The sequence below is a fragment of the Crocodylus porosus genome, unplaced genomic scaffold, assembly GCF_001723895.1.
Source record: "Crocodylus porosus isolate Cpor-Errol unplaced genomic scaffold, CroPor_comp1, whole genome shotgun sequence".
In the NCBI taxonomy this organism is placed as follows: Eukaryota; Metazoa; Chordata; order Crocodylia; family Crocodylidae; genus Crocodylus; species Crocodylus porosus.
In genome coordinates, this window is record NW_017728947.1 from 2,228,571 (window position 1) to 2,250,724 (window position 22,154).

Genomic DNA, 22,154 nt, shown 5'->3' on the forward strand with positions numbered 1-22,154 from the left:
GCCCCTCCCTCCATGGGAAGAGATCTTCGCTGACTCACACGGTAGGTACCCCTCCCCGGCCTGCGGGAACCCCACCTGCCCCTGCTACTGCTCTTTCCTGTCTCAGTTTCCCCTTTCTATGCAGCCCCCCCTGTTTTGCCCTTTAAGGGAGCCTGGACCCCAGCTCTGTGGAAGGAGCTAGGTGAGGGCTGGATACCTGGGTTCTCTGCTGCTCAGTCCCTTACTCTCTCTCTCTCTCTAGCCCCGGAGTCTGGCCCCACCACCCCGGGATAGGAGCCGCTTCCTGTCCCCTCCTGGCTCTGAAGGTGACACGGATGTGAGTGTGTTGGCTTCCTCCTGTTACAAAAGAAGCCTGTAGCATACTGGGTGGTATTATAAAAAAGCTAACCTTTGGGTTGTATTAACAGTAGCATCATTTGCAAATCAAGTGATTCTCCTACTCTGTTCAGTACTGGGGAGATCTCCCCTGGAGCACCGTGTCCAGTTCTGACCCTGTGCTTCAAGAAAGATTTGGATAGATTGGAAACAGTCCAGTGCAGGGCAGCAAAAATGATGAGGGACCTGGGAGGCAAGACTGCTGAAGAAAAGCTGGAAGAACTAGGGTTGTTTATTTTTGAGAAGCGAAGACAGAATAGGGATTTGGTCACAGTCTTCAAATACCTGAAGGGCAATTATGGAAAGGATAGAGATGAACTTTTCTCAGCGGCCACAGGGGACAGGACTATGATAAATGGCCTCAAGCTGCAGCAGGGGGAACTGAAGTTGGAAAAGAGGAGAAACTTTCTGACTCTAAGGGTGGTCAAGCTGCCTAGAGAAGCTGAAATCTCTGTTTCTGGAAGCTCTCAAGAGCAGGGTGGACAGACATGTGGCTGGGATGGTTTAGCCAGGGATGATCCTTCTTTGAGCAAAGGGCTGGACTAGCTGTGACCTCTTAGATTTCATAGACATTAGGGGCTGGAAAGGACCTCATGAAATCATCAAGTCCAGTCCCCTTGCCATAGGCACGAAGGCTGCCAGGATCAAATGATCCCAGCAAGATAAACATCCAAACACCTTTTGAATGAGTCCAGAGTAGGTGCTTGTACCACATCCAGGAGGAGTCTGTTCCAGACCCTGGACACTCAGACTTAGGATGGCCATAGAGGTACCTCAAGAATAGAGGACAGTCTCCACCCCCCAACCTCCTGAGGCTGGGAGGGGCACGGCGAGCTCCTGCAGGTGATGACGGCAGTGTTGGCAGTGGGGCCATGGTGGTGGCAAGCAGGGAGCTCTCATATGTGGCCATGGCAATGTTGGTGGGGGAGGAGGATGCCACCAAGCACTGAAAAATAGAGGACATAAAGGCATCTGGTAGAGGACAGAGGACCAGAAAACTGGACTGTCCTCTATAAAACCAGACAAATGGCTACCTACTCAGAATGTGAAGAAGTTTTTCCTTGTTCAATCTAAATCAACCTTCTGGAGTTTGTGGCCATTGGACCTTGTTATTCTTTGGAGAGCTTTGGTGAACAACTGTTCTCCCAGATCCTGATGCACTCCTCTTATGTACTTATAGGCTGCCACCAAGTCACCCCTGAGCCTTCTCTTCTCCAGGCTGAAGAGTCCCATGGCCCTCAGCCTCTCCTCATAAGGTTTGCTCTTTTGGCCTTTGATCACATGGGTGGCTCTCCTCTGGACTCTCTCAAGTATATCCACGTCCCTCCTGAGTGGAGGGCCCAAAACTGGATGCAGTACTCCAGTTGCAGCCTCACCAAGGTTGAGTAAAGCGGGAGGGTGATGTCCCTGGTTTTGCTAGATCTATTTGAATTAAAAAGGCTGTGGGCCCAGCCCACTAAAAATCAGGTGCTGCCACTGGTTGGGTGGCCAGAGCCTTTTAAAAATTCAACTGATTATGGGGGACAAATCATAAGAAAACAGGGTGTGCACGTGCAGGGTCAAAGGGCCAAAACAAGTGCTCCCTGGGGGGACACCAAGCAGAGCATGCCAGACAGTGCCCACCGGCCCTCGAACTCAACTAGAGTGCTGGTAGCTACCACCCAGTGATGCTCCATGCAAAGACGTGCGTGCAGGACACTGAGGAAAAACGCCCCAAGGTCTCCAGGGACCTTCCCAACCAGAGCATCCCGCCTGGACAGCCAAACGGTGAGCTTGGTCAGAGCCAGAAGGAGGTTGACCAGGAGGTCCCGGGCTCCTGGTTTTGCTAGAGATGCATCGATGGATGCATGCCAGAGTTTAGTTAGCTATGCTAGCCACAGCATTGCACTGGTGGCTCATGTTCATTTTGTGGTCAATCAGGACCTCCAAGTCTCTTTCAGCCACAGTATGATGCTGGTTGTTCATTCCAAGGTGGAGCACCCTGCAGTTCTCTATGGTAAATGCTATCAGCTTTTGGTCTCCCCACTTTACAAAGGTGTCCAGGCTGGTCTGTGTCCTCAGACCTTGTGAGGTCCCTTCCAGCCCAACTTTCCTATGATTCTATGACAGGGAACCAAGTGACGCTTCCATCCTATTCAGCACTGGGGAAAGCTCTTTTGGAGCCCTGGGTGCAGTTTGGGGCCCTGCACTTCAAAAAAGATGTGGACAGATTAGGAAGAGCCCATCAGGGAGCCAAAAATAATCAGAGGCCTGGAAAGCAGGACTTAAAAGGCTGAAAGAGTTGGGACTGTTTAGTATGGAGCAGAGAAAACTGAAGGGGGTTTGAGAACAGTCTCTAAAATCTGAAAGATGGTTATATGGAAGATGGAGAGTGGCTTTTCTCTGTGGCTGTAGGGGACAAGACAAGGAACAATAGTCTTAAATTATATCAGGGGGAATTTAGGTTGAAAATGAGGAAGACCTTGCTCACTCTGAGGGCAGTCTTGCATGGGAACAGGCTGCATAGAGAGGCCATGGCTTCTCCATCCCTGGAAGTTTTCAAGAGCAGGTTGGACAGGCACTTGGCTGGGATGGTCTAGTCAGGGATGATCCTACCATGAGCAGGGGTCCAGACTAGATGTGACTTCCTGAGGTCCCTTCCAACCCAACTTTTCTATGATTCTCCACACAATACGCTCTCTCTCAAGCTCTCTCTCTCTCTCATTCTCTGATACACACACACACACACACACACACACACACACGCAGGTGTTCAGACCCTAAACATGGATGCACACATGCTCACAAGTGTACCCCAAGCGCACACATGCACATGCTTGTATACTGTCATGTGCACAAGCTTGCACAAACACATACAGCTGCCCAGACAAACACACAGCACCCCCACAATGCCAAAGATGTACACACACCCTAACACAACAATCCTCAGTCAGAAGGCCATGGCACCCTGGGTGGATTGAGATCCTGTCAAGGGTGCCATGGAATGCCACACAGTGTTAGCATTGCTAGATGTGCAAACATGATTCACAAGATAAACCCAGAGATGTCCAATAGGAATCCATAGTGTCAAAAATATTCTGACATGCTGTGGGCTGCCTGAGTTCTTTGCCACAGAAGAGATGCTCTTTTATTTTTCTAAAGTAAAAAATTGGGAAAAATTAAGAGCTGACAATTTCCAAGTGGTATCTGGAGCCTAAAAAAGTTAAGACTCATTGCCTTAACCCACATGTCTACTTACGCTGTAGAAAAAGCTCTGGTGATCCACCCCAGATACAGCTGCATCTCTGTGTTGGACAAGGGGCCCCTGTCAGTTTTCTGCTCAGGGCAGTGCAATGGTGTAGGGAAGCAGTTCCTAGATCTGCCCCCAACCCTGCACCCCAGCCTGTGATTATATAGGAAGTCTGACGTGGGGCACAGGAAAAGTGAAACAGACATCCCACTGCTTGCAACAGCACCTTGGCAAAGGGGTATACATCACATCAGCCGCAGGGCTGGGGCAGCTCCTCTGGGAATGAGTGGTGTCAGCCACAGTGTCATCTAGAGGCTGCAGATGGATTTGCATGTAATTCCCATGTGACCTTCCTTGTTCTCCCCTCAATGTAGGTCCTTCTGACCAAACTCTGTGGCCAAGACAAACTGCTCCGGAGCCTGGAGGAGGAGACAGGCCATCTGCAGGCTGAGAAGGTAATTTAATGCCTGTGTCATCTCAGCATCTGGCAAGCGGGCCCATATAAACAGCCCCTCAATGCATTACACCCCAGAGATGGCTGCATCTCAGTGCCCTACACCTCCCCCATGACAGGCAAGCTTTTATCCAGTGGTGGTGTATTTCATTACTACACGGACCTGCTTCCAGTGGATGGAGTGTGGTGAATGCAACCTGCCCAGGGCATGAAGAGCAAAGTGTGTGTGTGGGGTATGGACCCCTTGATTGCTGGGTGGTTCTTAAAGGGGAGTGGAATTAGACTTAGGAGACTAGGTTTAGAGTTTTAGACTGTAGGTTTATATTGGATATCAGGAAAAACCTCTTCACTGTTAGAGCAGTGAGGCAGTGGACTAGACGGCCTAGGGGAACTGTGCGCTGTCCATCACTGGAGGGGTTCAAGGAGAGGTTGGACAGGCACTGGTCAGGGATGATTTAGGTGTAGCTCTGCCTGTGTTCTGCTCTGGGGATTTCCCAGGCTTCTGGGCTTTGCTGGTTGCCCTTGCCCTGCTTTTCTGCTACATGTGTCAGGGTGTTTTTAAGCCTCTTTCAGAGGCACTGGGTGTTGGCTACAGCCAAGGCTGGGAATTGGGACTCGGCTATGCCAGTGCGCCTGCTGCGACTTCAAGCTGTTGGCTAAAGGGTCTTGCCCTCCACTTAGGGTCAGCCTGATTGCTGTATTTGGGGTCAGGAAGGAATTTTGCCCCGTGGTCAGATTGGTGTGGATTTGGTGGGAAGCATATATTAACAACGTTTTACAGCAGCAGCATGTTGGCTGCCATGATCCCCCTGCTTTACCTGTGCCTGGTTAGGGTGTGATATCTTGTGTTGTGTCAGAGTTGATAGCAGTTTTACAAAGAGCTTAGGTTATGGATTTGTACAGAATGGTTTAGATAGGGATGATCTTGCCTCAGGCAGGGATTGGACTAGATCAGCATTTCTAAACCTGTGGGTCATTACCCAAAAGTGGGTTGCAAGAATATATGAAAGGGTCATGAACAAATTTAAAAAATGGATTCTCCTTTAAAGGAGAAAAACCATGGGAAACCATGGCTTTTTCCTTGTAGGCTTGCAGAGTTCCACCCTCTCTCCCCCACATACCCACTCCCTGCCCCACACATTGGGGGCAGGAGCCTGGGAGCAGGGGGCAGGAGGTCGGGAGTGAGGGGCACTGGGTTGGACTGACCATTAATGTTTACAAATGGGTCCTGATACAGAAAAGGGTGAGAACCACTGGACTAGATGCATCGGGGGGGGGGGGGGGCCCTTCCATCCCTGCTTCTCTGTGATTTCTATGCAAGTCCTCTCAGTTGCTTGTGTCGCCTTGTCTCAGAGGTTAAACCAGCCTTGATCCCTTCCAGGAGAGGCTGGAGAAAGCCCTGGAAGTGACCCGCCATCAACTGGAGGACTTCAAAGGGCATGACCTGGCCACCGAAAAGATCTGGTACCAGCAGAGGCAGTTGCAAGACGAGCTGGTCCAAGTGAGAGCCCAGCTCAACGACCTGGCACTGGTGAGTGTGTGTGTATGTTGGGAGGGGAGGCTAGGCATGTTCCACCCCAGAGATGGCTGCATCGGTGCCAGGCTTAGGGTCCTTATATGGGCAGCGCTCAAAATGCACCCCCCAAAAGCAGCTGCATCTGAGGCAAAGGAGGGATTCCCTGCACAAACAGCCCTCACCATGCTTTGCCCCAGAGGTGGCTGCATGTCAGGCTACACAAACAGCTTCTGTTTGCCCTCCAGGACAGCGAAAGGGCCTGGGCAGACTATGTTGCCTTTGAAAATGAGCTACAGATGCTGAGAGAAACCCTGGCACAAATCCGGCACCTCGGGCACCCCCACGTGAGTCAGCCCCATATCTGAAGGGGTTAGGTTGCAGGACCCCCTGCCTCATGGGCCCTCTGAGCAATCAGTGCTGAGAGCTGGGGACCTGGAGGAAGCAGAGCAGAGGAGACCACTGGGGTGTCTGGGCCCAGCAGCACTAACACTGGAAAAGGCCTGATACCGGAGTAGATGGGCACAGGGTCTGCACCAGGGGAGAGGGTTATGGGCTGGATGGGCCCACTGGTCTGCTTGGAGGGCAGGAAATACCAAGCTGGATGGAACCATTGCTGGGGGTGGGGCCACTGCTGTGTGGGGCTAGATGGGACTCTTGCTGTGATACTGGGTCCTGGGCTGGATGAGACCATTGCTGTGATAGGGGAAGGTTATTGATCTGGATGGACCATTGTTGTAATGGAGTGGGGGTGGAACTGGGCTGGATGGACCTATTGCTGTGAAAAGGGGAGGGTTATTAGGCTGGATGGGACCAGTGCTTTGATGGGAGGTACAGAGTTCATAGATTCATAGATGTTAGGGTCAGAAGGGACCTCTGTTGGTTATTGAGTCTGGCCCCCTGCCTTGGGCAGGAAAGAGCGCTGGGGTCAGACGACCCCAGCTAGGTGCTTACCCAGTCTTCTCTTGAAGACCCTGAGGTAGGGGAGAGCACCACTTCCCTTGGGAGCCCATTCCAGATTCTGGCAACCCTTACTGTGAAGAAGTTCTTTCTAAAGTCCAGCCTAAAGTGGGACAGGATCAACCATTGTTGTGATGTGTGGGGGGATGCACTGGGTTGGATGGGACAGTTTCTTTGATGGTGGGGGTGGTGCTAGGCTGGGTGGACCATTGCTATGATAGTGAGGGGTACTGGGCTGGATGGGAGCATTACTCTGTTGAAGGAGGGGAGTACTAGGCTAACTGAGCCCACTGTTGCAATGTAGAAGGCGGGTAGATACCAGGCCAACTTTACCCTTCTACCCTTTGTCTTCAGGAGCAGAAGGCTGCACAGCAGGAGCTGTGGATGATCGAGGACATCCTGGCAGGGTTGAAAGCCCATGGTCCCCCCTGCCCCATGCCAGACACCAGGAGATGCCCAGGTGCCAGAGCCCTCCCCAGGGGCCTGCAAGGGCACTGTGCTGTGGGGGACAGGAGCTGGGTTGGGGAGGGTGCCATGCTGCACAGTGGGGTGGGGGGAAGGCTGGGGACAAAGGGGGATGCTGACACTGGGTGGTCTTGTTTGCAGGGCTCTCCCCAGCCACCTCCCCGGTCCTGGAGCATCGGGTCAGGTCATCTCCCAGCTCCCTCCCCTTCCCAGGGCTGGAAGGTCCCAGAGATCCCCAAGAGCTACTGCTAATGGTGAGGGGTCTGCTGTCCTGGAGCCTTGGGGTGGGTTGTGGGGGACAGGGGTCACACAGGGGATCTCCTGTATCCTAGGTTCACTGTGGGAGTGGGGGGAACAGCCCCCAACACACTCCACCCCAGAGGCAGCTGCATCGCAGTGCCAGGTGAGGGAGCCCTGTAGGACCAGCTCTCAATGCGCCACACACCAGAGGCTGCCACACCTCAGAGTGTCACCAAGCTGTTTCTGCTCCTTTTCCTGGGGAAACTGTAGGATCCCAGAGTCACTCCCCACAGACCGCCTCTCCCTCTGCCCCAATCCACGCCTGACCGTGAGCCTACGCTGGAGCCCACCAGGCAGATAGACCAACCAGCAGCTGGGCATGTAAGTAGCAGCAGGGTGGGGCTGGAACAACCCCAGCCCTGATGTGCCAGTCTCTCTCGACCTGCACTCTCCAACCCTCACACCCTTGGTGCCGGTGTTCTTCACTCCCAAATCACAGCCCCCTGCACCCCCACCACACCTTGCAGCCCTACAGGTGCCCCTCATGCTCAGCCCCCTGCTCTCCCCCAATGCTGCTGGTGCCCCTCACTCCCAATCCATAGCTCCTTGCTGTCTCTATAGCCCTGGGTTCACCTTTCTGTTCCCCTGCAGAGCCCACCTGTCCCTGCAGTGTTTGGGGGTGCAACCTTGGGCTCAAGGCCCCCCCAGAGTCCTCCCAGAGGAGGGGCCAGATCGCCACAGCCAGAGAGAGGGAGCCCTGACCTCACTGCATCAGGTGGGTCTTTCACTTTTGCTGTTAAACCGGGTTGGCATTAACCTCTTGTGCCCCAGCCCCTTTAACCACTTCTGCTCTTCTCCTTCCATAGGTTTTGGCTCCCAAACTGCTGCCCTCCACCTTCCATGGACCCCCAGCCCAGCATCTTATGAGCCGTGGGAACAGAGACCAGCAGAGCTGCCTGCCAAGGTATATGAGATGCCTGGGTTCTAGCTGAGCTTTGGGAGAGGAGTGGGGTCAGGTGGGTTCGAGCAGAAGGGGCTGGGAGTCCAGACTCCTGGATTCCAGCCCAGCTCAGGGTGGGCTGTGAGGTCAAGTGGGTTAAATCCAGGAGAGGGTGGGGGCTGGGGGTCTGAACATCTGGATTTTGTCCCAGGAGAAGGGGTCTAGCAAATCTGAGCAGGGGTCTGGGAGCCGGGTCACCTGGGTTCTAGCCTGACTATGGTCAGGGAGTGGGGTCCGGTGGGTTAGACCTGGGGAGGAGCTGGGAACCTGGATGCCTGGGTCCCCTGCAGCACACTGATCCCCTGATGGCTGTCTCTTTGTGCCCCCCACAGGCGAGTGCCCCTGTCCCCTCCACCCCGCACCGGGCACGGATGAGTGCCCAGGAGCAGTTGGAGCGGATGCAGCGCCACCAGGAAGCCCAGCGGTCACAGGATAGAGGCAGGCCCAGCCCCCCGGGGCCCCGGCACAGCTCCCACCGGGGCAGTGCCAGCAGGGTGGGTATGCAGGCAGTCTTGGCAGGGAGAGGGGATTCCATGCAGACAGGAGGCAGGGCTGCCTGGGGCCAACCCACTTCCCTTTAGGGCAAACCAGGCCCCCTTATTCTGGAAGTGGGGCTGTCTCCTGAGTCCTCTACCCAGGACACTCCAGCTTCCCCCCACCCAGTCCAGACAGCCCAGGGGCCCTAGGTCAGCTGTAGGAGACTAGTGGTGTCCAGTGGGCATGGAGCTGTGAGTTAGGACACCTGGGTTCTCTCGCTAGCCCTGGGAGGGCAGTACGGCTGTTGGGTTTGGGGCTCAGGCTAAGCTGAGTTCAGGTCCTGGCGAGGGGGGATGCTCCTTATTCTTGTGCCTCTCAGATGAAGCAGAACCAAAGGGACCTCCCCAGGCCCTTTCTCTCTGCAATGCCTCGTCCCCTTCCTTCCTGCCCCAAGAAATGGGCCTGGCCTCACTGCACCCCACGGATTAAGGGAGCCCCAACCCTCCTGTCTGCCTGTGGGACCTCTTAAATTACCAGCCTCCCCTGCCCAGTCCAGCCCTGCCCACCCTTCCACAAGAGCTGAAGCAGGGGAGACCCTGAAAGAGAGAGAGAAAGACTGGGGAGAGGATCTGGGATGGGAACTGAGGGGGGCAGGGTGAGACCATGTGTGGGGGAGGGGCTATAGGGATGCAAGGAACTCTGGGCATGGGGGGAGATGATGTGGGGGTAAAGCATATGGGGTGCATAAGGCTCTGGGCATGGGGGCAGGGGAACTGTGGTGTGTGAGGGGTGGGTTATGGGATACGTGGACCCCTGGCATGAGTGTGGGGGGACCATGGTGTATGTGGGGGGCAGAATAAGCAGGGGCAGAGAGCCCTGGGCATGGTGGGGCACGGCGTCCGGGGCATGGAGGCAGGGGACCTGTACAGTGGAGAGAGAGGATACAGAATCCATGGAGGTTGGAGCATGGGGGTTGGAGGGACCATGGTGTAGGGGAAGGGTAATGAGGCTACATAGACCCATGGGCATGATGGGGGGCAGTGAGGGGAAGGGTTTTATGGGCAGAGAGAGGCCTAGGGAATTGGGAGAGGGCCCATCAGGGTATCATGACTTGTCCCTCCCCTCTAAAATTTCCCCACCCCCACCAGCTACCCCTCCTGGTCCCACCCCCCAACCCAGGCCCAGAGCCAGCCCAGCCTTGCAGGGGGGGTGTGAATGGGGGGCCCCAGGGTCCCTGCGTCCCGGGGGCCAAGGGAGACCAGCAGCGGATTGTCAGCCTGTCCTACACCCTGGCAAGTGAGGCCTCTCAACGCAGCAAACTCATCACAGGTAACAGGCTAAGCCTCTGAGACATTGGGGTTCCAGCCCAGCTCTGGGAGGGGAGAGTGGGGCCTGGTGGGTTGAAGCTGGGGGGGCGGGTTGGGAGCCAGGACATCAGGGTTCCAGTGAACACTGGGACGGGAGAGTGGGGCCTGGTGGGTTGGAGCAGGGGGTGGGGGAGAAGCTGGGACTTAGGGTGCCTGGGTTCCAGCTCCTCTCACCTCTCCCAGTGGCCTCCCTTTCCCCCTCAGTGCTGCCCCCCTCTATCAGGGCTGTGAAAACAGCCAGGCAAGTGAAGCAAAAAATGCCTGGAATGTGTTTCAGCTGTCGGGGAAATTCCTGACTCCTGACAGCAGCTCCCAAGGGGGAAGAGACAGGTGGAGACGATAGGGGCAGCAGGGCAGATAAAGGGGCCTTTTTCCTCTCTGTGTATTCCCAGCTCCCGACAGGCCCCACCCCAGAGCCAGCTGCATCTCAGCCCTGGGCAAGGGGGTGTTTTATAACCAGTCCTTGGTGTACCCTACCCCAGAAGTGGCCACATGCCAGGCTCCAGACAGGAAGGGTGACCCTGCCTTGTTTCTCTCTGCAGGGAGGACCCCATCAGAGCCCCAGCTTGGGGGACCCAAGCCCCACTCAGAGCCCCACCAAGAGCAACTAGATGCACTGACCAATCAGCATCTCATGCTTTCTGCCATGCCCATCCATGGGGACCACCAGGCCAATCACATTGTGGCTGAGAGAGACTGCTCCCCCAGTCAGTGTGCAGTGTTTCCCATCAGCACAGGGCTACAGTCAGGAGCAGCCAATCGGGGCTCACCTCTGTCTTGGAACTCTGATTGGGCATTGCCCATTCTTGAGGTGTCCAGTCAGATATCAGCTTTGTCTGAGATGCCCAATCAGGTGTCACCATCTTGGACAGAGGCAACCAATCAGGCTTCATCCATGCCCGATACATCCTATGGGACATCCTCACTGCCTGAACCAACCAATCAGGTGTCAGTTTCGTCTGAGGTATCCAATCAGATGTACTCTCCTGCACCATCCAATCCTGCCACCCTAAAGGATTATGGGGAGCAAAAGATTGTAGGAAATGAGGGTTTGGTTAATGGCGGGTATCAGGGGCAGAGTGGGGGCCCCAAACCCAGTCAGGTGAGGGTGCACTTGAGTGAAGTCAGCCAGCCAATCAGAATCACACTGCTCCAGTCTAGCTTCTAGCCCATTGGCTGTGGAGTGGGGTTAAGTCCTGCCCTCAGGGCACCCCCAGAGGAGGATGCGGTGCTGAAGTCTTAGCTGGGACTTTCCCAAGTCCACTGGGGATTTGAGGGGGAGAGGGAAGACAGGCTGGGGGGTGGGGTTGGGGGCCTCGATATCCCCAACCAAGGAGGCAGGGTGGGGAGACACTCCATGTGGGATCTTGTTGCCCTCTCCCCAGTTCTGCATTGAATAAGGGCACCCTTCTGTGGTCAGACAGGGAAACAGCCCCCTCCACCTTGGAGCTGAGGGTCACTCTATTTGCCAGGAAGAGATGGCCACTGGGGACCCCCAAATATTCCCCTGCTTGGCTGGTGCCCCTCAACACCTTCCCTTCAGCTCCTGACAGGCAGCCCTGCCCTCCTGGCAGTGCCCCTCACTCTTCACCTGCCGCCCCCTTCCCCCCCCCACCGCCCTGCTGGTGTCCCTCGCTCCTAACTCACAGCTCCCTGGCATCCCAGCCCTGCCTCCATCTCCTGCTGACTGTGCTAGCCAGAGAGCTGAGATCAGCGTCTAGAAGGAAGAGGAAGTTCATGGGACCTGTCATCCTCCCTAGTTCCCACCCTCTACATTTGCAGGCCTGGGGCTTGGAGCCAGACAGATTTGTCCAAACATGTCTGGGGGTCATGAAAACAAACCCCACGCTCCAATTGGAGACCTGTGGGTGTGATGAAAAGGTGCGGTGGAGCATGAGGTGCTGAGGAAGCTTTTCTAATATAGGCAGCTCCTGCGGCATCTCAGTGCTAGAAGAGGTGCCCTGTATAACCAGCTCCCAACATGCCCCACCCAGAACCAGCTGCACCTCAACCCTGGGTGAGGGCATTCCTGGATAAACAGATGCCTCCTCACCCCAGAGGTACTGGGAGCCCAACCCAGCCTTAGCAGGCAAATGTATTCAATAAAGTTTGTGCTGTTCAGCTCTGTGTCCTGATCTTCTTTCCCAAAGCAAATCCCTACCCAAAAAGCCCTGTATCCCAGGGGTGCTCAATCCCTGGCCCATAGACCAGATTTGCCCATGGAGCTGTGTCATTTGGCTGCAGGGCTCCTCAATGGGTCTGGAAGTCTGGCCAGCAGGGAGCGGTGTGGCTACATTAAACACTGCTCTCCTGACTAGCCCTGTGTACTAGATAGGGCACACATAGTTGATCTGGATGGTATTGGGGCCAATCTGGGCAGTACAGGGCTGATCAGGGCAGTGTAGGGCCCCAGTCCTGGCATGTGGTGCCCAATCCAGCTCCACGCCAGTCACCCAGCCCATGGGGCCACAAGGTAGAGCATAGAATCAGAGAAATTGGGCTGGAAGGGACCTGCACAGCCAGCTCCTGCCAACTGCCTCGTCCTCCATGCTGTCCCTTGCTGGGGTTGGAGTAGGGGAGCACTTCCTCCTACACTACTCCCCACAGAGCCCCACCTCAGGAGAGACCAGATCTGGGTATCATAGAATTGTAGAGAAGCAGGGCTGGAAGGGACCTCTGGAGGTCCTCTAGTCCAATTCCCGCCTGATCCCAGCCATCCTATGCAAATCCACAGTCTAACCAATTGATAAAACTACTTTTTTTTTTAATGGAAAATTTTCACGTTCCAAGCCAAATCAATTCCAAATCTGTGACTCATTCAAGAACTATATATGGCCCTACTACCAGCAAACATCTTCTACCCGAACCTGGGGCTTCAGATATTTCCAAATCATTTGGCAGGTGTCCTACGTGCAGGCCCACGAAGGTTTGTATATCCCAGGTTTTGCTTGCCCTCAGCCATATGGCTGCAGGAGCAAGCTGAGGAGGAGTCTCTGTACCATAAGGTGGGCATAAAGCCAAGATCTTCCCCCTGGAAATGAAAGTGGGAGGGTAACTATACATTACCTCCACCCAGGTACTACCCCTGTCCTTGGGAAAACCACCATGGTGATCATGGTATTTCCCCGGTCAGACTATTGTCAGCTCGGACCAAAACAAGACATCACGCCCAAACCTGCTGCAGGTAAAGAAGAAGGACCACAGCAGCCAACTTCCTGCTGCTATAAAGGGTTAATGTATGCTCTCCTCAGGAAAAGGGCCAGGCCTCCTGCTACAGCAGAAGGCAACAACCCCCATAGTCCTCACCAATCTGACCCTGAGGTAAAATTCCTTTCTGACCTCAAATACAGCAGTCAGTCTGACCCTGAGTGGAAGAACAAGACCCTTTAGTCAGAAGCCTCTGGCTTTAAGTCCCAGCAGGAGCACTGGCACAGCTCAGTCCCAATCCCCAGCCTTGGCTGCAGCCAACACCCAGTGCCTCTGAGGAAGGCTTTTTAAAAACACCTTGACACCTGTAGCAGAAAGGTGGGAGCAACCAGCAAAGCCTGGGAAACCCCCAGAGCAGAACACAGGCAGAGCTACAGCTAGATCATCCCTGACCAGTGCCTGTCCAACCTCTCCTTGAACCCCTCCAGTGATGGACAGCACACAGCTCCCCTAAGCTGTCTAGTCCACAGCCTCACTGCTCTAGCAGTTAAGAGGTTTTTCCTGATATCCAAGTGAAACCTAAGTCTGCATCTCTCTGAGTCCAATTCCACCCCCCTATAAGAACCAGCCCAGCAATCAAGGGGTTCATCCCCCTCCCCATCCCCCAGGCCAGTTGCATTCCTCCCACTCCCTTTGCTGGAAGCAGGGCTGTGTAGCAACAAAATGCATCACCATGGGGTGAAAGTGCTAGTTTTGGTCTCAGCAGGAGTATTGGCACAGCCCAATCCGAATCCCCAAGCAGCCAACACCCAATGCCTTGGACGGAGGTTAAAAACACCTTAGCACGTGTAGCAGAAAGCTGGGGAAAGGGGCAATCAGTAAAGCCCAGAAGCCTGGGAAACCCCTAGCAGAACACAGGCAACCAGCACCGCTGCTGCCCCTGCTTCCTGGGTATTACATGTGATGGACCCCAGTGGTGCAGGGCCAGATTAACCCTTTAGTGGACTTTAGGGAAACCAGCTGAAGATAAAATTTGTATATTCCTTTTTTTCACTCAATAATTATAATAGGTAAAACAAGCCCAACTGGGTCTCTTCTTCACTTAGCGCCCTAGGCATGTACCTAGTTTGTCTATGTGTTAATCCAGCCCTGTAGTCCTGCCCCTTGGCGGGGGATGCCCATTCCAACCCCCCCCAAATCAAGAGACTATATTTCCCAGGGTGCATCTGTCTCTCCTCTTTCTTCCTGGCCCGCGCCCAGGGGGAACCCGTGATCAGCTGGGGCTGGCCTGGCCTGGCCTAGCCTAGCCTAGCCATGGCTTCGGGGCTGCGCTACCCGGGCAAGGTTGCCCTAGTGACGGGAGGCACGAGGGGCATCGGGGAAGCCATCGTCAGGGAGTTTGGTGAGGGGAGACAGGGGTCTCCGTGCACTGGGGCTGGGATGGGTAGAGCAGGGACTGGGGTGCAGTGGGTTTGGGGGCGAGTGGGACTGGGGAGGTATTGCGTGTGGGGTGGCTGGGGGAGCTGGGTCTGAGGGGCTGGGATGGGGTGGGGCAGGGACTGGGTGCAGTGGGCTTGGGGATGAGTGGGATTGGGGGTATTAGGTGTGGGGGCTGGAGGGAGCTGGAGTCAGGGCTATTGCGGGGCCTCTGTGGGGGAGCTGGGGAGGTGGGGGTCGAGGAGCAGGGAGTCCTTGGGGTGATGCTGAGGGGGGCTCTGGGCTGGGGCAGGGGTTGTAGTGGGGCTGGGATTGGGAGGTCAAGGGGTGGCATGGGGGAGCAGGGAGGATGGGGTTGCCATGTCTGACCATGGAGGGGTTGGGGGCTGAGGCATGGGGTGGCAGACATAGTGGGGGGTCTGCAAGGCTGGGATTGGGGGCTGGGTGGGGAGAGGACTTTGAGGCAGGGCAGAGGCTTGGACCCAGCTGGACTTTGTCTGTCCCGTGACTGTCCATCCAGCAGGTCACTGACTTGGAGGTGGGGAGGGGGGAAGAGGCCAGAGATATGAGTGTGTGGGGGTGAAGCCTACAGTGTACCCCACCTCTGTCCCCTGCCTTTGTTATCCAGCCCTGGGCTTGGCCCGTCCCTGTGCCCTCCACTGCTAACAGCTCCTGTCAGGAGGGACCCTGATGCCCACCCCAGCTTTCTGTCATGGGGCTGAGCTGGGGGTGAAGAGGCTGTGTTAGCCCCTCCCCCCCAACCCCAAATCTTGGCGCTTCCATTTCTATGAGACATGTATAGTGCAGGGAGCTACTCAGCAGGGGGCAGCGGAGACCCATCCCTGCCTGGGGGGATGTGGAGGGCACTGCTAGGAGGAAACTCGCAGCACTGAAGGGAGGGATGGTGCCTCTGCCTGCACTGTAGGAGGAAGTGTGTAGCACTAGCCAATCTCACGCTAACCTTGTCGTCTTACTTTGCCCCCTTGCAACTCCACAACTCCCCCCTCCACCCGCACAGTCCACCAGGGAGCTCACGTAGTCTTCTGTGCCCCAAAAGCTGAAGGTGAACCCTGCCACCCCACCTCTTGTCTTTATCTCCCCTTCCCATGGGGCTTCAGTGGAGGGAGGCTTCACCTTGCATCCCAGGGCTGGGGTGATTGGGACTGGCCCTCCAGATCTGTCCCTGCCTGGTATTTATGGATGGCCCTTTCCCCTTGGGATCTCCCATCCCCCCAGTATCTAATGCTACCCCCTCCCCAGCTGTTTCTCTCCACCCCTCCTCCCTTTTCACTTGCAGAGGAGGTGGGGGAGGCACTGGAGCAGGCACTAAAGGAGTCAGGGGGCCTTGGGAAGCCCTTCTTCTGGCCCTGTGATGTCACCAGTGAACAGGATATCCAGGTGGGTCTGGGGCTTGGGGAGGAGTGGGGGAGAGGTCTTTAAAGAGAAAGCAATAGGGGTATCAAGCCGCCTTGCTCATCATGCAGCACCGCAAGATGGTAGGCACTTGAGGCTGGGTCTGATAAGGCCTGTCCCTCCCAATCTGCCCTGAACCCCCCAAAATCCCTACTGTCCTCTCCTGATTCCCTATACCCCTGGCTCTCTCCCTCTGACTCCCCTCCCTGCTCCCCTCCCCCAGGCCCTGGTATCCACAACCCTGCAGCGCTTTGGGCACCTGGACTGTCTTGTGAACAATGCTGGGCAGCGTGAGTCACCCTGACAGTGCCAGGGGATCTTTGGAGGGACCCTGACATGGGGTAGGGGGGGCAGATGCTGTATTAGGGAGCTCCCCCTGCTGGGGGTGTGTGTCACACATTAGCGGGATCCCCAGAGGTGGGGGGGTGTAGCAGAGTAGACATGCTGCTCCTCCCAGGCAGTTGGCTTTAAACTTTTGGTGGAACAGGAATCAAAAGGGGGTGCAAGTCTACCAGGGCACCTGTTGGATCTGCCTCAGTGGAGTTATTGTAGGCTGGTAAAGACCAGAGCATTTGATTGTGGCTGTAGGGGTGGATAGGAGGCTGTGGCAGCAGGGTGCCTGGGACACATGGTTTCGAGGGGGCTGGGGCTGAGGCCAGGACTCAGGCAGTCATGGGCAGATCTAGGACATTGAAAAGGGATTGCAGATAGCTGCATCACATGAAACACAACACATCTTTTTCCAGTTAGAGCAAAACTAGAAGCTTTACTAATATGCTAGGGGACTAGCACTTTATTATTCAGTCTGAGATCAAACACAAACAAATATCACTGTTGGAATACACACAGATTTGCTAAATTCTATCTAAAGTTTTTAAAAAAAGGCACAACATGTTGGCAAAAAATAGTCAAAATAGTCCAAAGACATTGTGTCATGGATCCTGTAATCACTAGAGCTGAATGTATGTCTTATTCAGATTGATAAAACAAAATCTAGCTTTCTTGAGTGTCTTGATGGTGCCTCCAATACCTCACTGTCATTCATGTTTATACCTGAGTTATTATGACCACACCTGAGTTAAGGGGTTTAGCTAAAGCTAAAAAAGAGTCTATAGGAATGTGAAAGAGAAAAAAGATGTCACCAGAAATAGCAAACAGTGAGCAAACCTTCAGGAAAAAGTATAGTTTGAATGGTGGAACATCAGGACCATTAAAAAGGATGGAAGGTTCTTAACATTTGTAAAGTGGGGAGATTAGCAGGAATCAGGGAGATGACAATAAACCATGAAGTCAGTCAATTCCCTCAGTGCTGCCTGAACAGAAATGCTGCTGCATCTCCCAGATGGATGGTTTTGAAGTTTGGGTGGAGCAGGAATCAAAGCAGGGGGACAACTGCAAGCACACTGGCAGGCAGGGACTGGAGTTGGGGCTGAGAGAGCCAAGGCTGGACTTTGGGCAGGGGCTTAGACTAAGAAGGCCAAGGTTAGGCTCCAGGCAGGGGCTGAGGGTAAGAGGGCTGGGGCTGCGTCCGGGAGGCTGAGACCTAGAAGCCAGGCCCAAACAAATGTGCAGGGGCTGCCGGTGACAGCCAGGGTCGTAAAGTCCAAGGCCTCAACAGAAAGGTATGATGGGCTGGAGGTACTAATGGATGATGCCTGATACCCATGAGACATGGTTTGGTTGTGGGGGAGGCTGGAGGTTATGATTAATGGCCTTGGGGCTTTTTAGTGCTATGGGGCATGGAAAGGGTCAGGAGGGCCATGGGTGGTACCTGCAAGGCACAGAGAGGGCCAACTGGGCATAGAATAATTGGGTGGTAGAGAGAGGGGTCCAAAGAGTGCCAGTAGGACTGAGAGTCTGCTTGGGTTGATGGAAGGCAGCCAGGATTACTCCAGGATTCAGGGTGGCCTCCCAGTCTATATACATCGAGGCGTAGCAGGTGAAATAATGTGAGAAGACAGCGAGGAACTGGAGTGAGGCAGGTTTTAAGTCAGACCTGCTACAATGGGGGGCGGCTTCTGGGTGTGTCATATGTTTCTGTGGTGGGGACTGGTGGTTCTGGGAGGTGAGATGTACTCAGGAGAAAGGGGAGAAGTCACCTGACTTGGTTCTCTCTAATGCTACCCCCCTGCCCCTTCCCCAGATCCACCTGAGCAAGAAATTGATGACATCAGCCCCCAGAAGTTTCGGGAGCTCCTCGAGATCAACCTCATTGGCTATTTCTTGATGGCAAAGGTGAGGAAAACCTCCATGCCCCCACCCCAGAGGCACCCTATCCTACCCCAGAGGTAGCATTTTGGCACTGGGCAAGGGGGGTCCCTGAATAATCAGTCCCCCAGTGTGCTTCATCCCAGAGGTGGCTGTATTTATCCTTCCTGTGCAGTTCACCCTGCCTCACCTTCGGAAGACTCGGGGAAACATCATCAACATCTCCAGCCTCGTTGGCGTCTTTGGGCAGAGACAGGCTGTTCCATATGTCGCCACAAAGGTACAACCTGAACCCAGTTAGAATGCACTAGCCCCACTCGTCAGTGAGCTGGGGGAGAAACCAGGTGTCCTGGCTCCCAGCTCTAACTCACTAGAGCCCACTCCCCTCTGAGAGCTGGGGTAGAACCCAGGTGTCCTGGCTCGCAGCCCCCCTGCTGTAACTCACCAGCCCCTACTTGCTTCCCAGAGCTGGGATAGAACCCAGGCATCCCAGTTCTCTGCTTTAACACATGTTGATCAAAGACTTTTGAGCCTGGGTGTATTCCAGAATATCCCCCAACCCTGAGGCCAGATGAGGACAAAGTGCCCCTTCCCTGCACTCATACATCTGCCCAGAGCCCCCAACTCTTTCTGTCCACAGGGTGCAGTGACCGCAATGACCAAAGCTATGGCTATTGATGAGAGCAGATATGGCGTGAGGGTGAACAGGTACTACTGGGGCACTACTGAGGGGAAAGCTCACAACACTGAGGGAGACCCCAGCTGGGGGAAGCTCACAGCACCAGGGGAATCTTAGGCTGGGGACATTGCTAGGGGGAAGTTCATAGCACTGTTGCTGTCACAGCACCTAGAGGAGGGAGTAGATTCCTCCACGGAGGGCACTGAAATGTTGTGTCCATGCCCTCCCCACCCCACTAGCATCTCTCCTGGGAACATTTGGACCCCGATGTGGGCAGACCTTGCCAGGCAGACATCCAATCCTGAGGCTGCGATCCAAGCTGGCAAGGAAGCCCAGGCAAGTGGGAGAAGTGGCAGGGGGGGGTCTTAATTGTGGGGTTCCCCCTAGACTAGATGCTGGGACTTACTGGAAAGAGGGGCTTTTCAGGGGAGAAGCTTGGGGGATCTGGGGGCAAGGGGTTGGGGGCTCTTGATGGAGCTCTTTGGGGGGCTATGGAGGTGTGTTTTATGGGGGGAGGCTGGTTTGGGGTTTCAGAGGGGCCCCACGCCCTCCATGGCTTGGTGGCTAGTGAGATGCTGCTGTATGTTAGGGTACAGAGAGGGGGGCCCTGCCTTTCCCAGAGTCTGGAAGAAGCCAGGATCTGTTGTTTGGGATGGACACCTGGGTTTTCTCTCAACTCAGAGAAGGGAGTAAGGTCTGGTGGGATAGTGGTGAGGGCTGGAAGCCAGGTCACCTGGGTTCTTTCCCAGCTCTGGAAAGGGGACCTGGGAGAGTGGGGGGCAGGTCATCCCAGTGTTGGGGGCCAGAGTGGTTCTAGGAGAAATTGGTGCTCTGTCTCTGGGTGTTTTGGAGGGGCGGGGAGGGCATCAGGGCCTGTATTTGTGGGGGAGGTCAGAGTAGGGCTAAGCTGCCTCCATTATGGGGGCCTGGGAAGAGCCAGGATCTGTAGTTCGGAGGTTCAGGGGACTCCAGGATGTCCCAATTTGGGGCTGGAGTGGTTCTAGGGTGCATGTGGTTGCCAGACCCCTGGGTTTGGGGGATGACAAAGCCTCTATTTGGGGGTTCCAAGTGGGAGCCAGGGATCCTAGTTCTAGGGTTCCTGTAAGGGCCAGGATCTGTGGTTTGGGGGTTCTAGGGTAGGGCACTGGTGGGGCTCAGACTATTCCAGCAGCCCATGGGGCACCCAGCTTTCAGGGGGGTGCAGACTGCAGTGTGATGTGTGCTCCTCTACCTTCCCTAGCTCCTGGCTCGCATGGGCACGCCCGAGGAGTGTGCCAGGGCCGTGCTGTACCTGGCTGCTGATGCCACCTTCTGCACTGGCATCGACCTGCTGCTGAGTGGTGGTGCAGAGCTGGGCTATGCCCCCAAGAGCCTGCCCACCGCCTCCTAGGAGCTGTGGGTCAGGGAGGTGGAGGGGGCATGCCTCAGTTTCCCCCTTTGGGCCCTGACCTGGTGATTTCAAATGAATGCTCCACGGTGAATTGGTTCTACCTGCTGCGCATGCCCCCTCCTCCAGACCCTGCTTCCTCCCAGAGCTGGGGGAGAACCCAGGTGTCTTGGCTCCCAGCTCTAATCTACCATTCCCCACTCCTTCCCACTGCTGGAGGGAGAACTCAGGTGTCCTGACTCTGAGCCCACCCTGCTTTTCCCATACCAGACCCCGTTCCCCTCCCAAGGTTAGGAGAACCCAGGCATCCTGGCTCACTTTATCTGCACAAAACCCACTGCTACCCTCCCCCCCCCCGCAGTTGCTTTAACACTCTATTCAACAGGAAGGGACCATGCCAAGGGAATAAGATGATCAGGGTCCTGTGGAGAGAGACAGTAGGGGATGGTGGGGGGGCAAGTCTGGGCCTCTGGCCTCAGTTTCCCCAGCTTTGGCCTGCTTTAATGAGCAGTGCCTGGAGGGTGGCATGTATTATAGCCTGCATAGATGGGGGCATCCATCTCAAGCAGAGGGTGGGGGTTCTGCTCTGCCTAGGCAGGGCATGCCAATTTTATTCAAGGGTGCCTGTGCTGAGTCTGGGGCAGGCAGGGGGCACCCTAGTCTCTGTCCAGGGACTACTGCTTGGCACAGGGCACCCCATGCTTGGTCAGGAGGTCCTATTCAGGTGACAAATGGACTTCTACCTCCACAGCTGCCTATACGCACCCACATGCAATAGCTCTTCTCTGTGGTGAGGTTTTTTGAGAGGGGGTAAGCAGGTGTCTTCCCCTGTGCCTTTGCCTCCTGGATGTCCTGGGGAGGTTGGAACTGGCTGTGAACCCAGATCAGCAAAACCCCAAGTGCCTTTGACTGTCCTCAAGGTGCCAGAGAGCGAATCTGGCTGTCTTGGTGCCAGGCATAGAGGGGCAGGGGGTCCTCCAGGGGGGTCAGGGGGCAGCACCCCCTACCACGCATGCCAGCTACTCAATAAAGATGATCTGCCAGTCAGTCTTGTGATCTAAGTTTTATTGGGTACCTGGAGGGGGGCTATCTTCTCCCAGCCAAGAGTGTATCCTCTGGAACAGCCCCCATGGAGCAGGTTCTACTCCAGGGGCAGCTATGTCCTGGGACAGGGCCGGTCTCTATAAACAGCTCCTTGTGTCCCGTCCCCCCCCGCCGTAGGCCCAGGCCGCGCTGTCCCCTAGAGGCAGCTGGCTCTGAGGTCTCTGCTACACATTCCATATATAATGCCATTCACTGGTGAATTGCACAATAATTGTAGATGGGCTCCACATGCAAAGCAAGGATCACACTGCAGCAGCTGCAAAAAAGAGCCGACTAGCTACAGAGTCAGCACTTGAAAGGGTGTAAAGCAGACCAGGTTCTTTGGGTAGATGGGACCTCTTCTATTAGAACAACTAGAGAGTTGGACAAATTGTTCTTTGCAAGCTTTGGGGCACAAACACCCTTCTTCAGGCAGAGCGAGTCTGAACACCTGAAGAAGGGCATTTGTGCCAGAAAGCTTGGAAAGAGCAATTTTTCCAACTATTTAGTTGGTCTAATAAAAGAGATCACCTCTACCCAAAAAACCCTGTCTGCCTGTGTCCTGCAACCAGCACCCCTGGAAAGGGGGAGCAGCTCAGCTCTTACTGCTGGTTTCTGACTAGCTTTCATTGGAGCCTGTGGCAGCACCTTACCCCGGAGGCCAGGGGATGGGTCTCCTGTCCGGCCAGCCCCAGCACCGAGCAGGCTAATCCCACCCCA

At 55.2% G+C, this 22,154-nt stretch overlaps 2 protein-coding genes across 7 annotated transcripts in view; both read left to right on the forward strand.

The window, feature by feature from the left end:
- Window positions 1-22,154, forward strand: part of LOC109320799 (AP-2 complex subunit alpha-2) — a 621,923-nt gene that overhangs the window by 527,026 nt on the left and 72,743 nt on the right. The window lies entirely within an intron of this gene.
- Window positions 14,495-21,398, forward strand: HSD17B14 (hydroxysteroid 17-beta dehydrogenase 14). 2 transcript variants are annotated; one of them, XM_019551097.1, is made up of 9 exons: window positions 14,496-14,629; window positions 15,683-15,727; window positions 15,962-16,062; window positions 16,301-16,367; window positions 18,221-18,312; window positions 18,461-18,565; window positions 18,926-18,993; window positions 19,204-19,300; window positions 20,205-21,398. In XM_019551097.1, exons 1-9 carry the CDS (start codon window positions 14,542-14,544, stop codon window positions 20,352-20,354), a joined length of 813 nt encoding a protein of 270 aa, XP_019406642.1. In that variant the 5' UTR covers window positions 14,496-14,541; the 3' UTR covers window positions 20,355-21,398. The 2 variants fall into 2 exon arrangements, with proteins under 2 accessions (XP_019406643.1, XP_019406642.1); XM_019551098.1 differs by lacking the exon at window positions 15,683-15,727 and having other exon boundaries at window positions 14,495-14,629.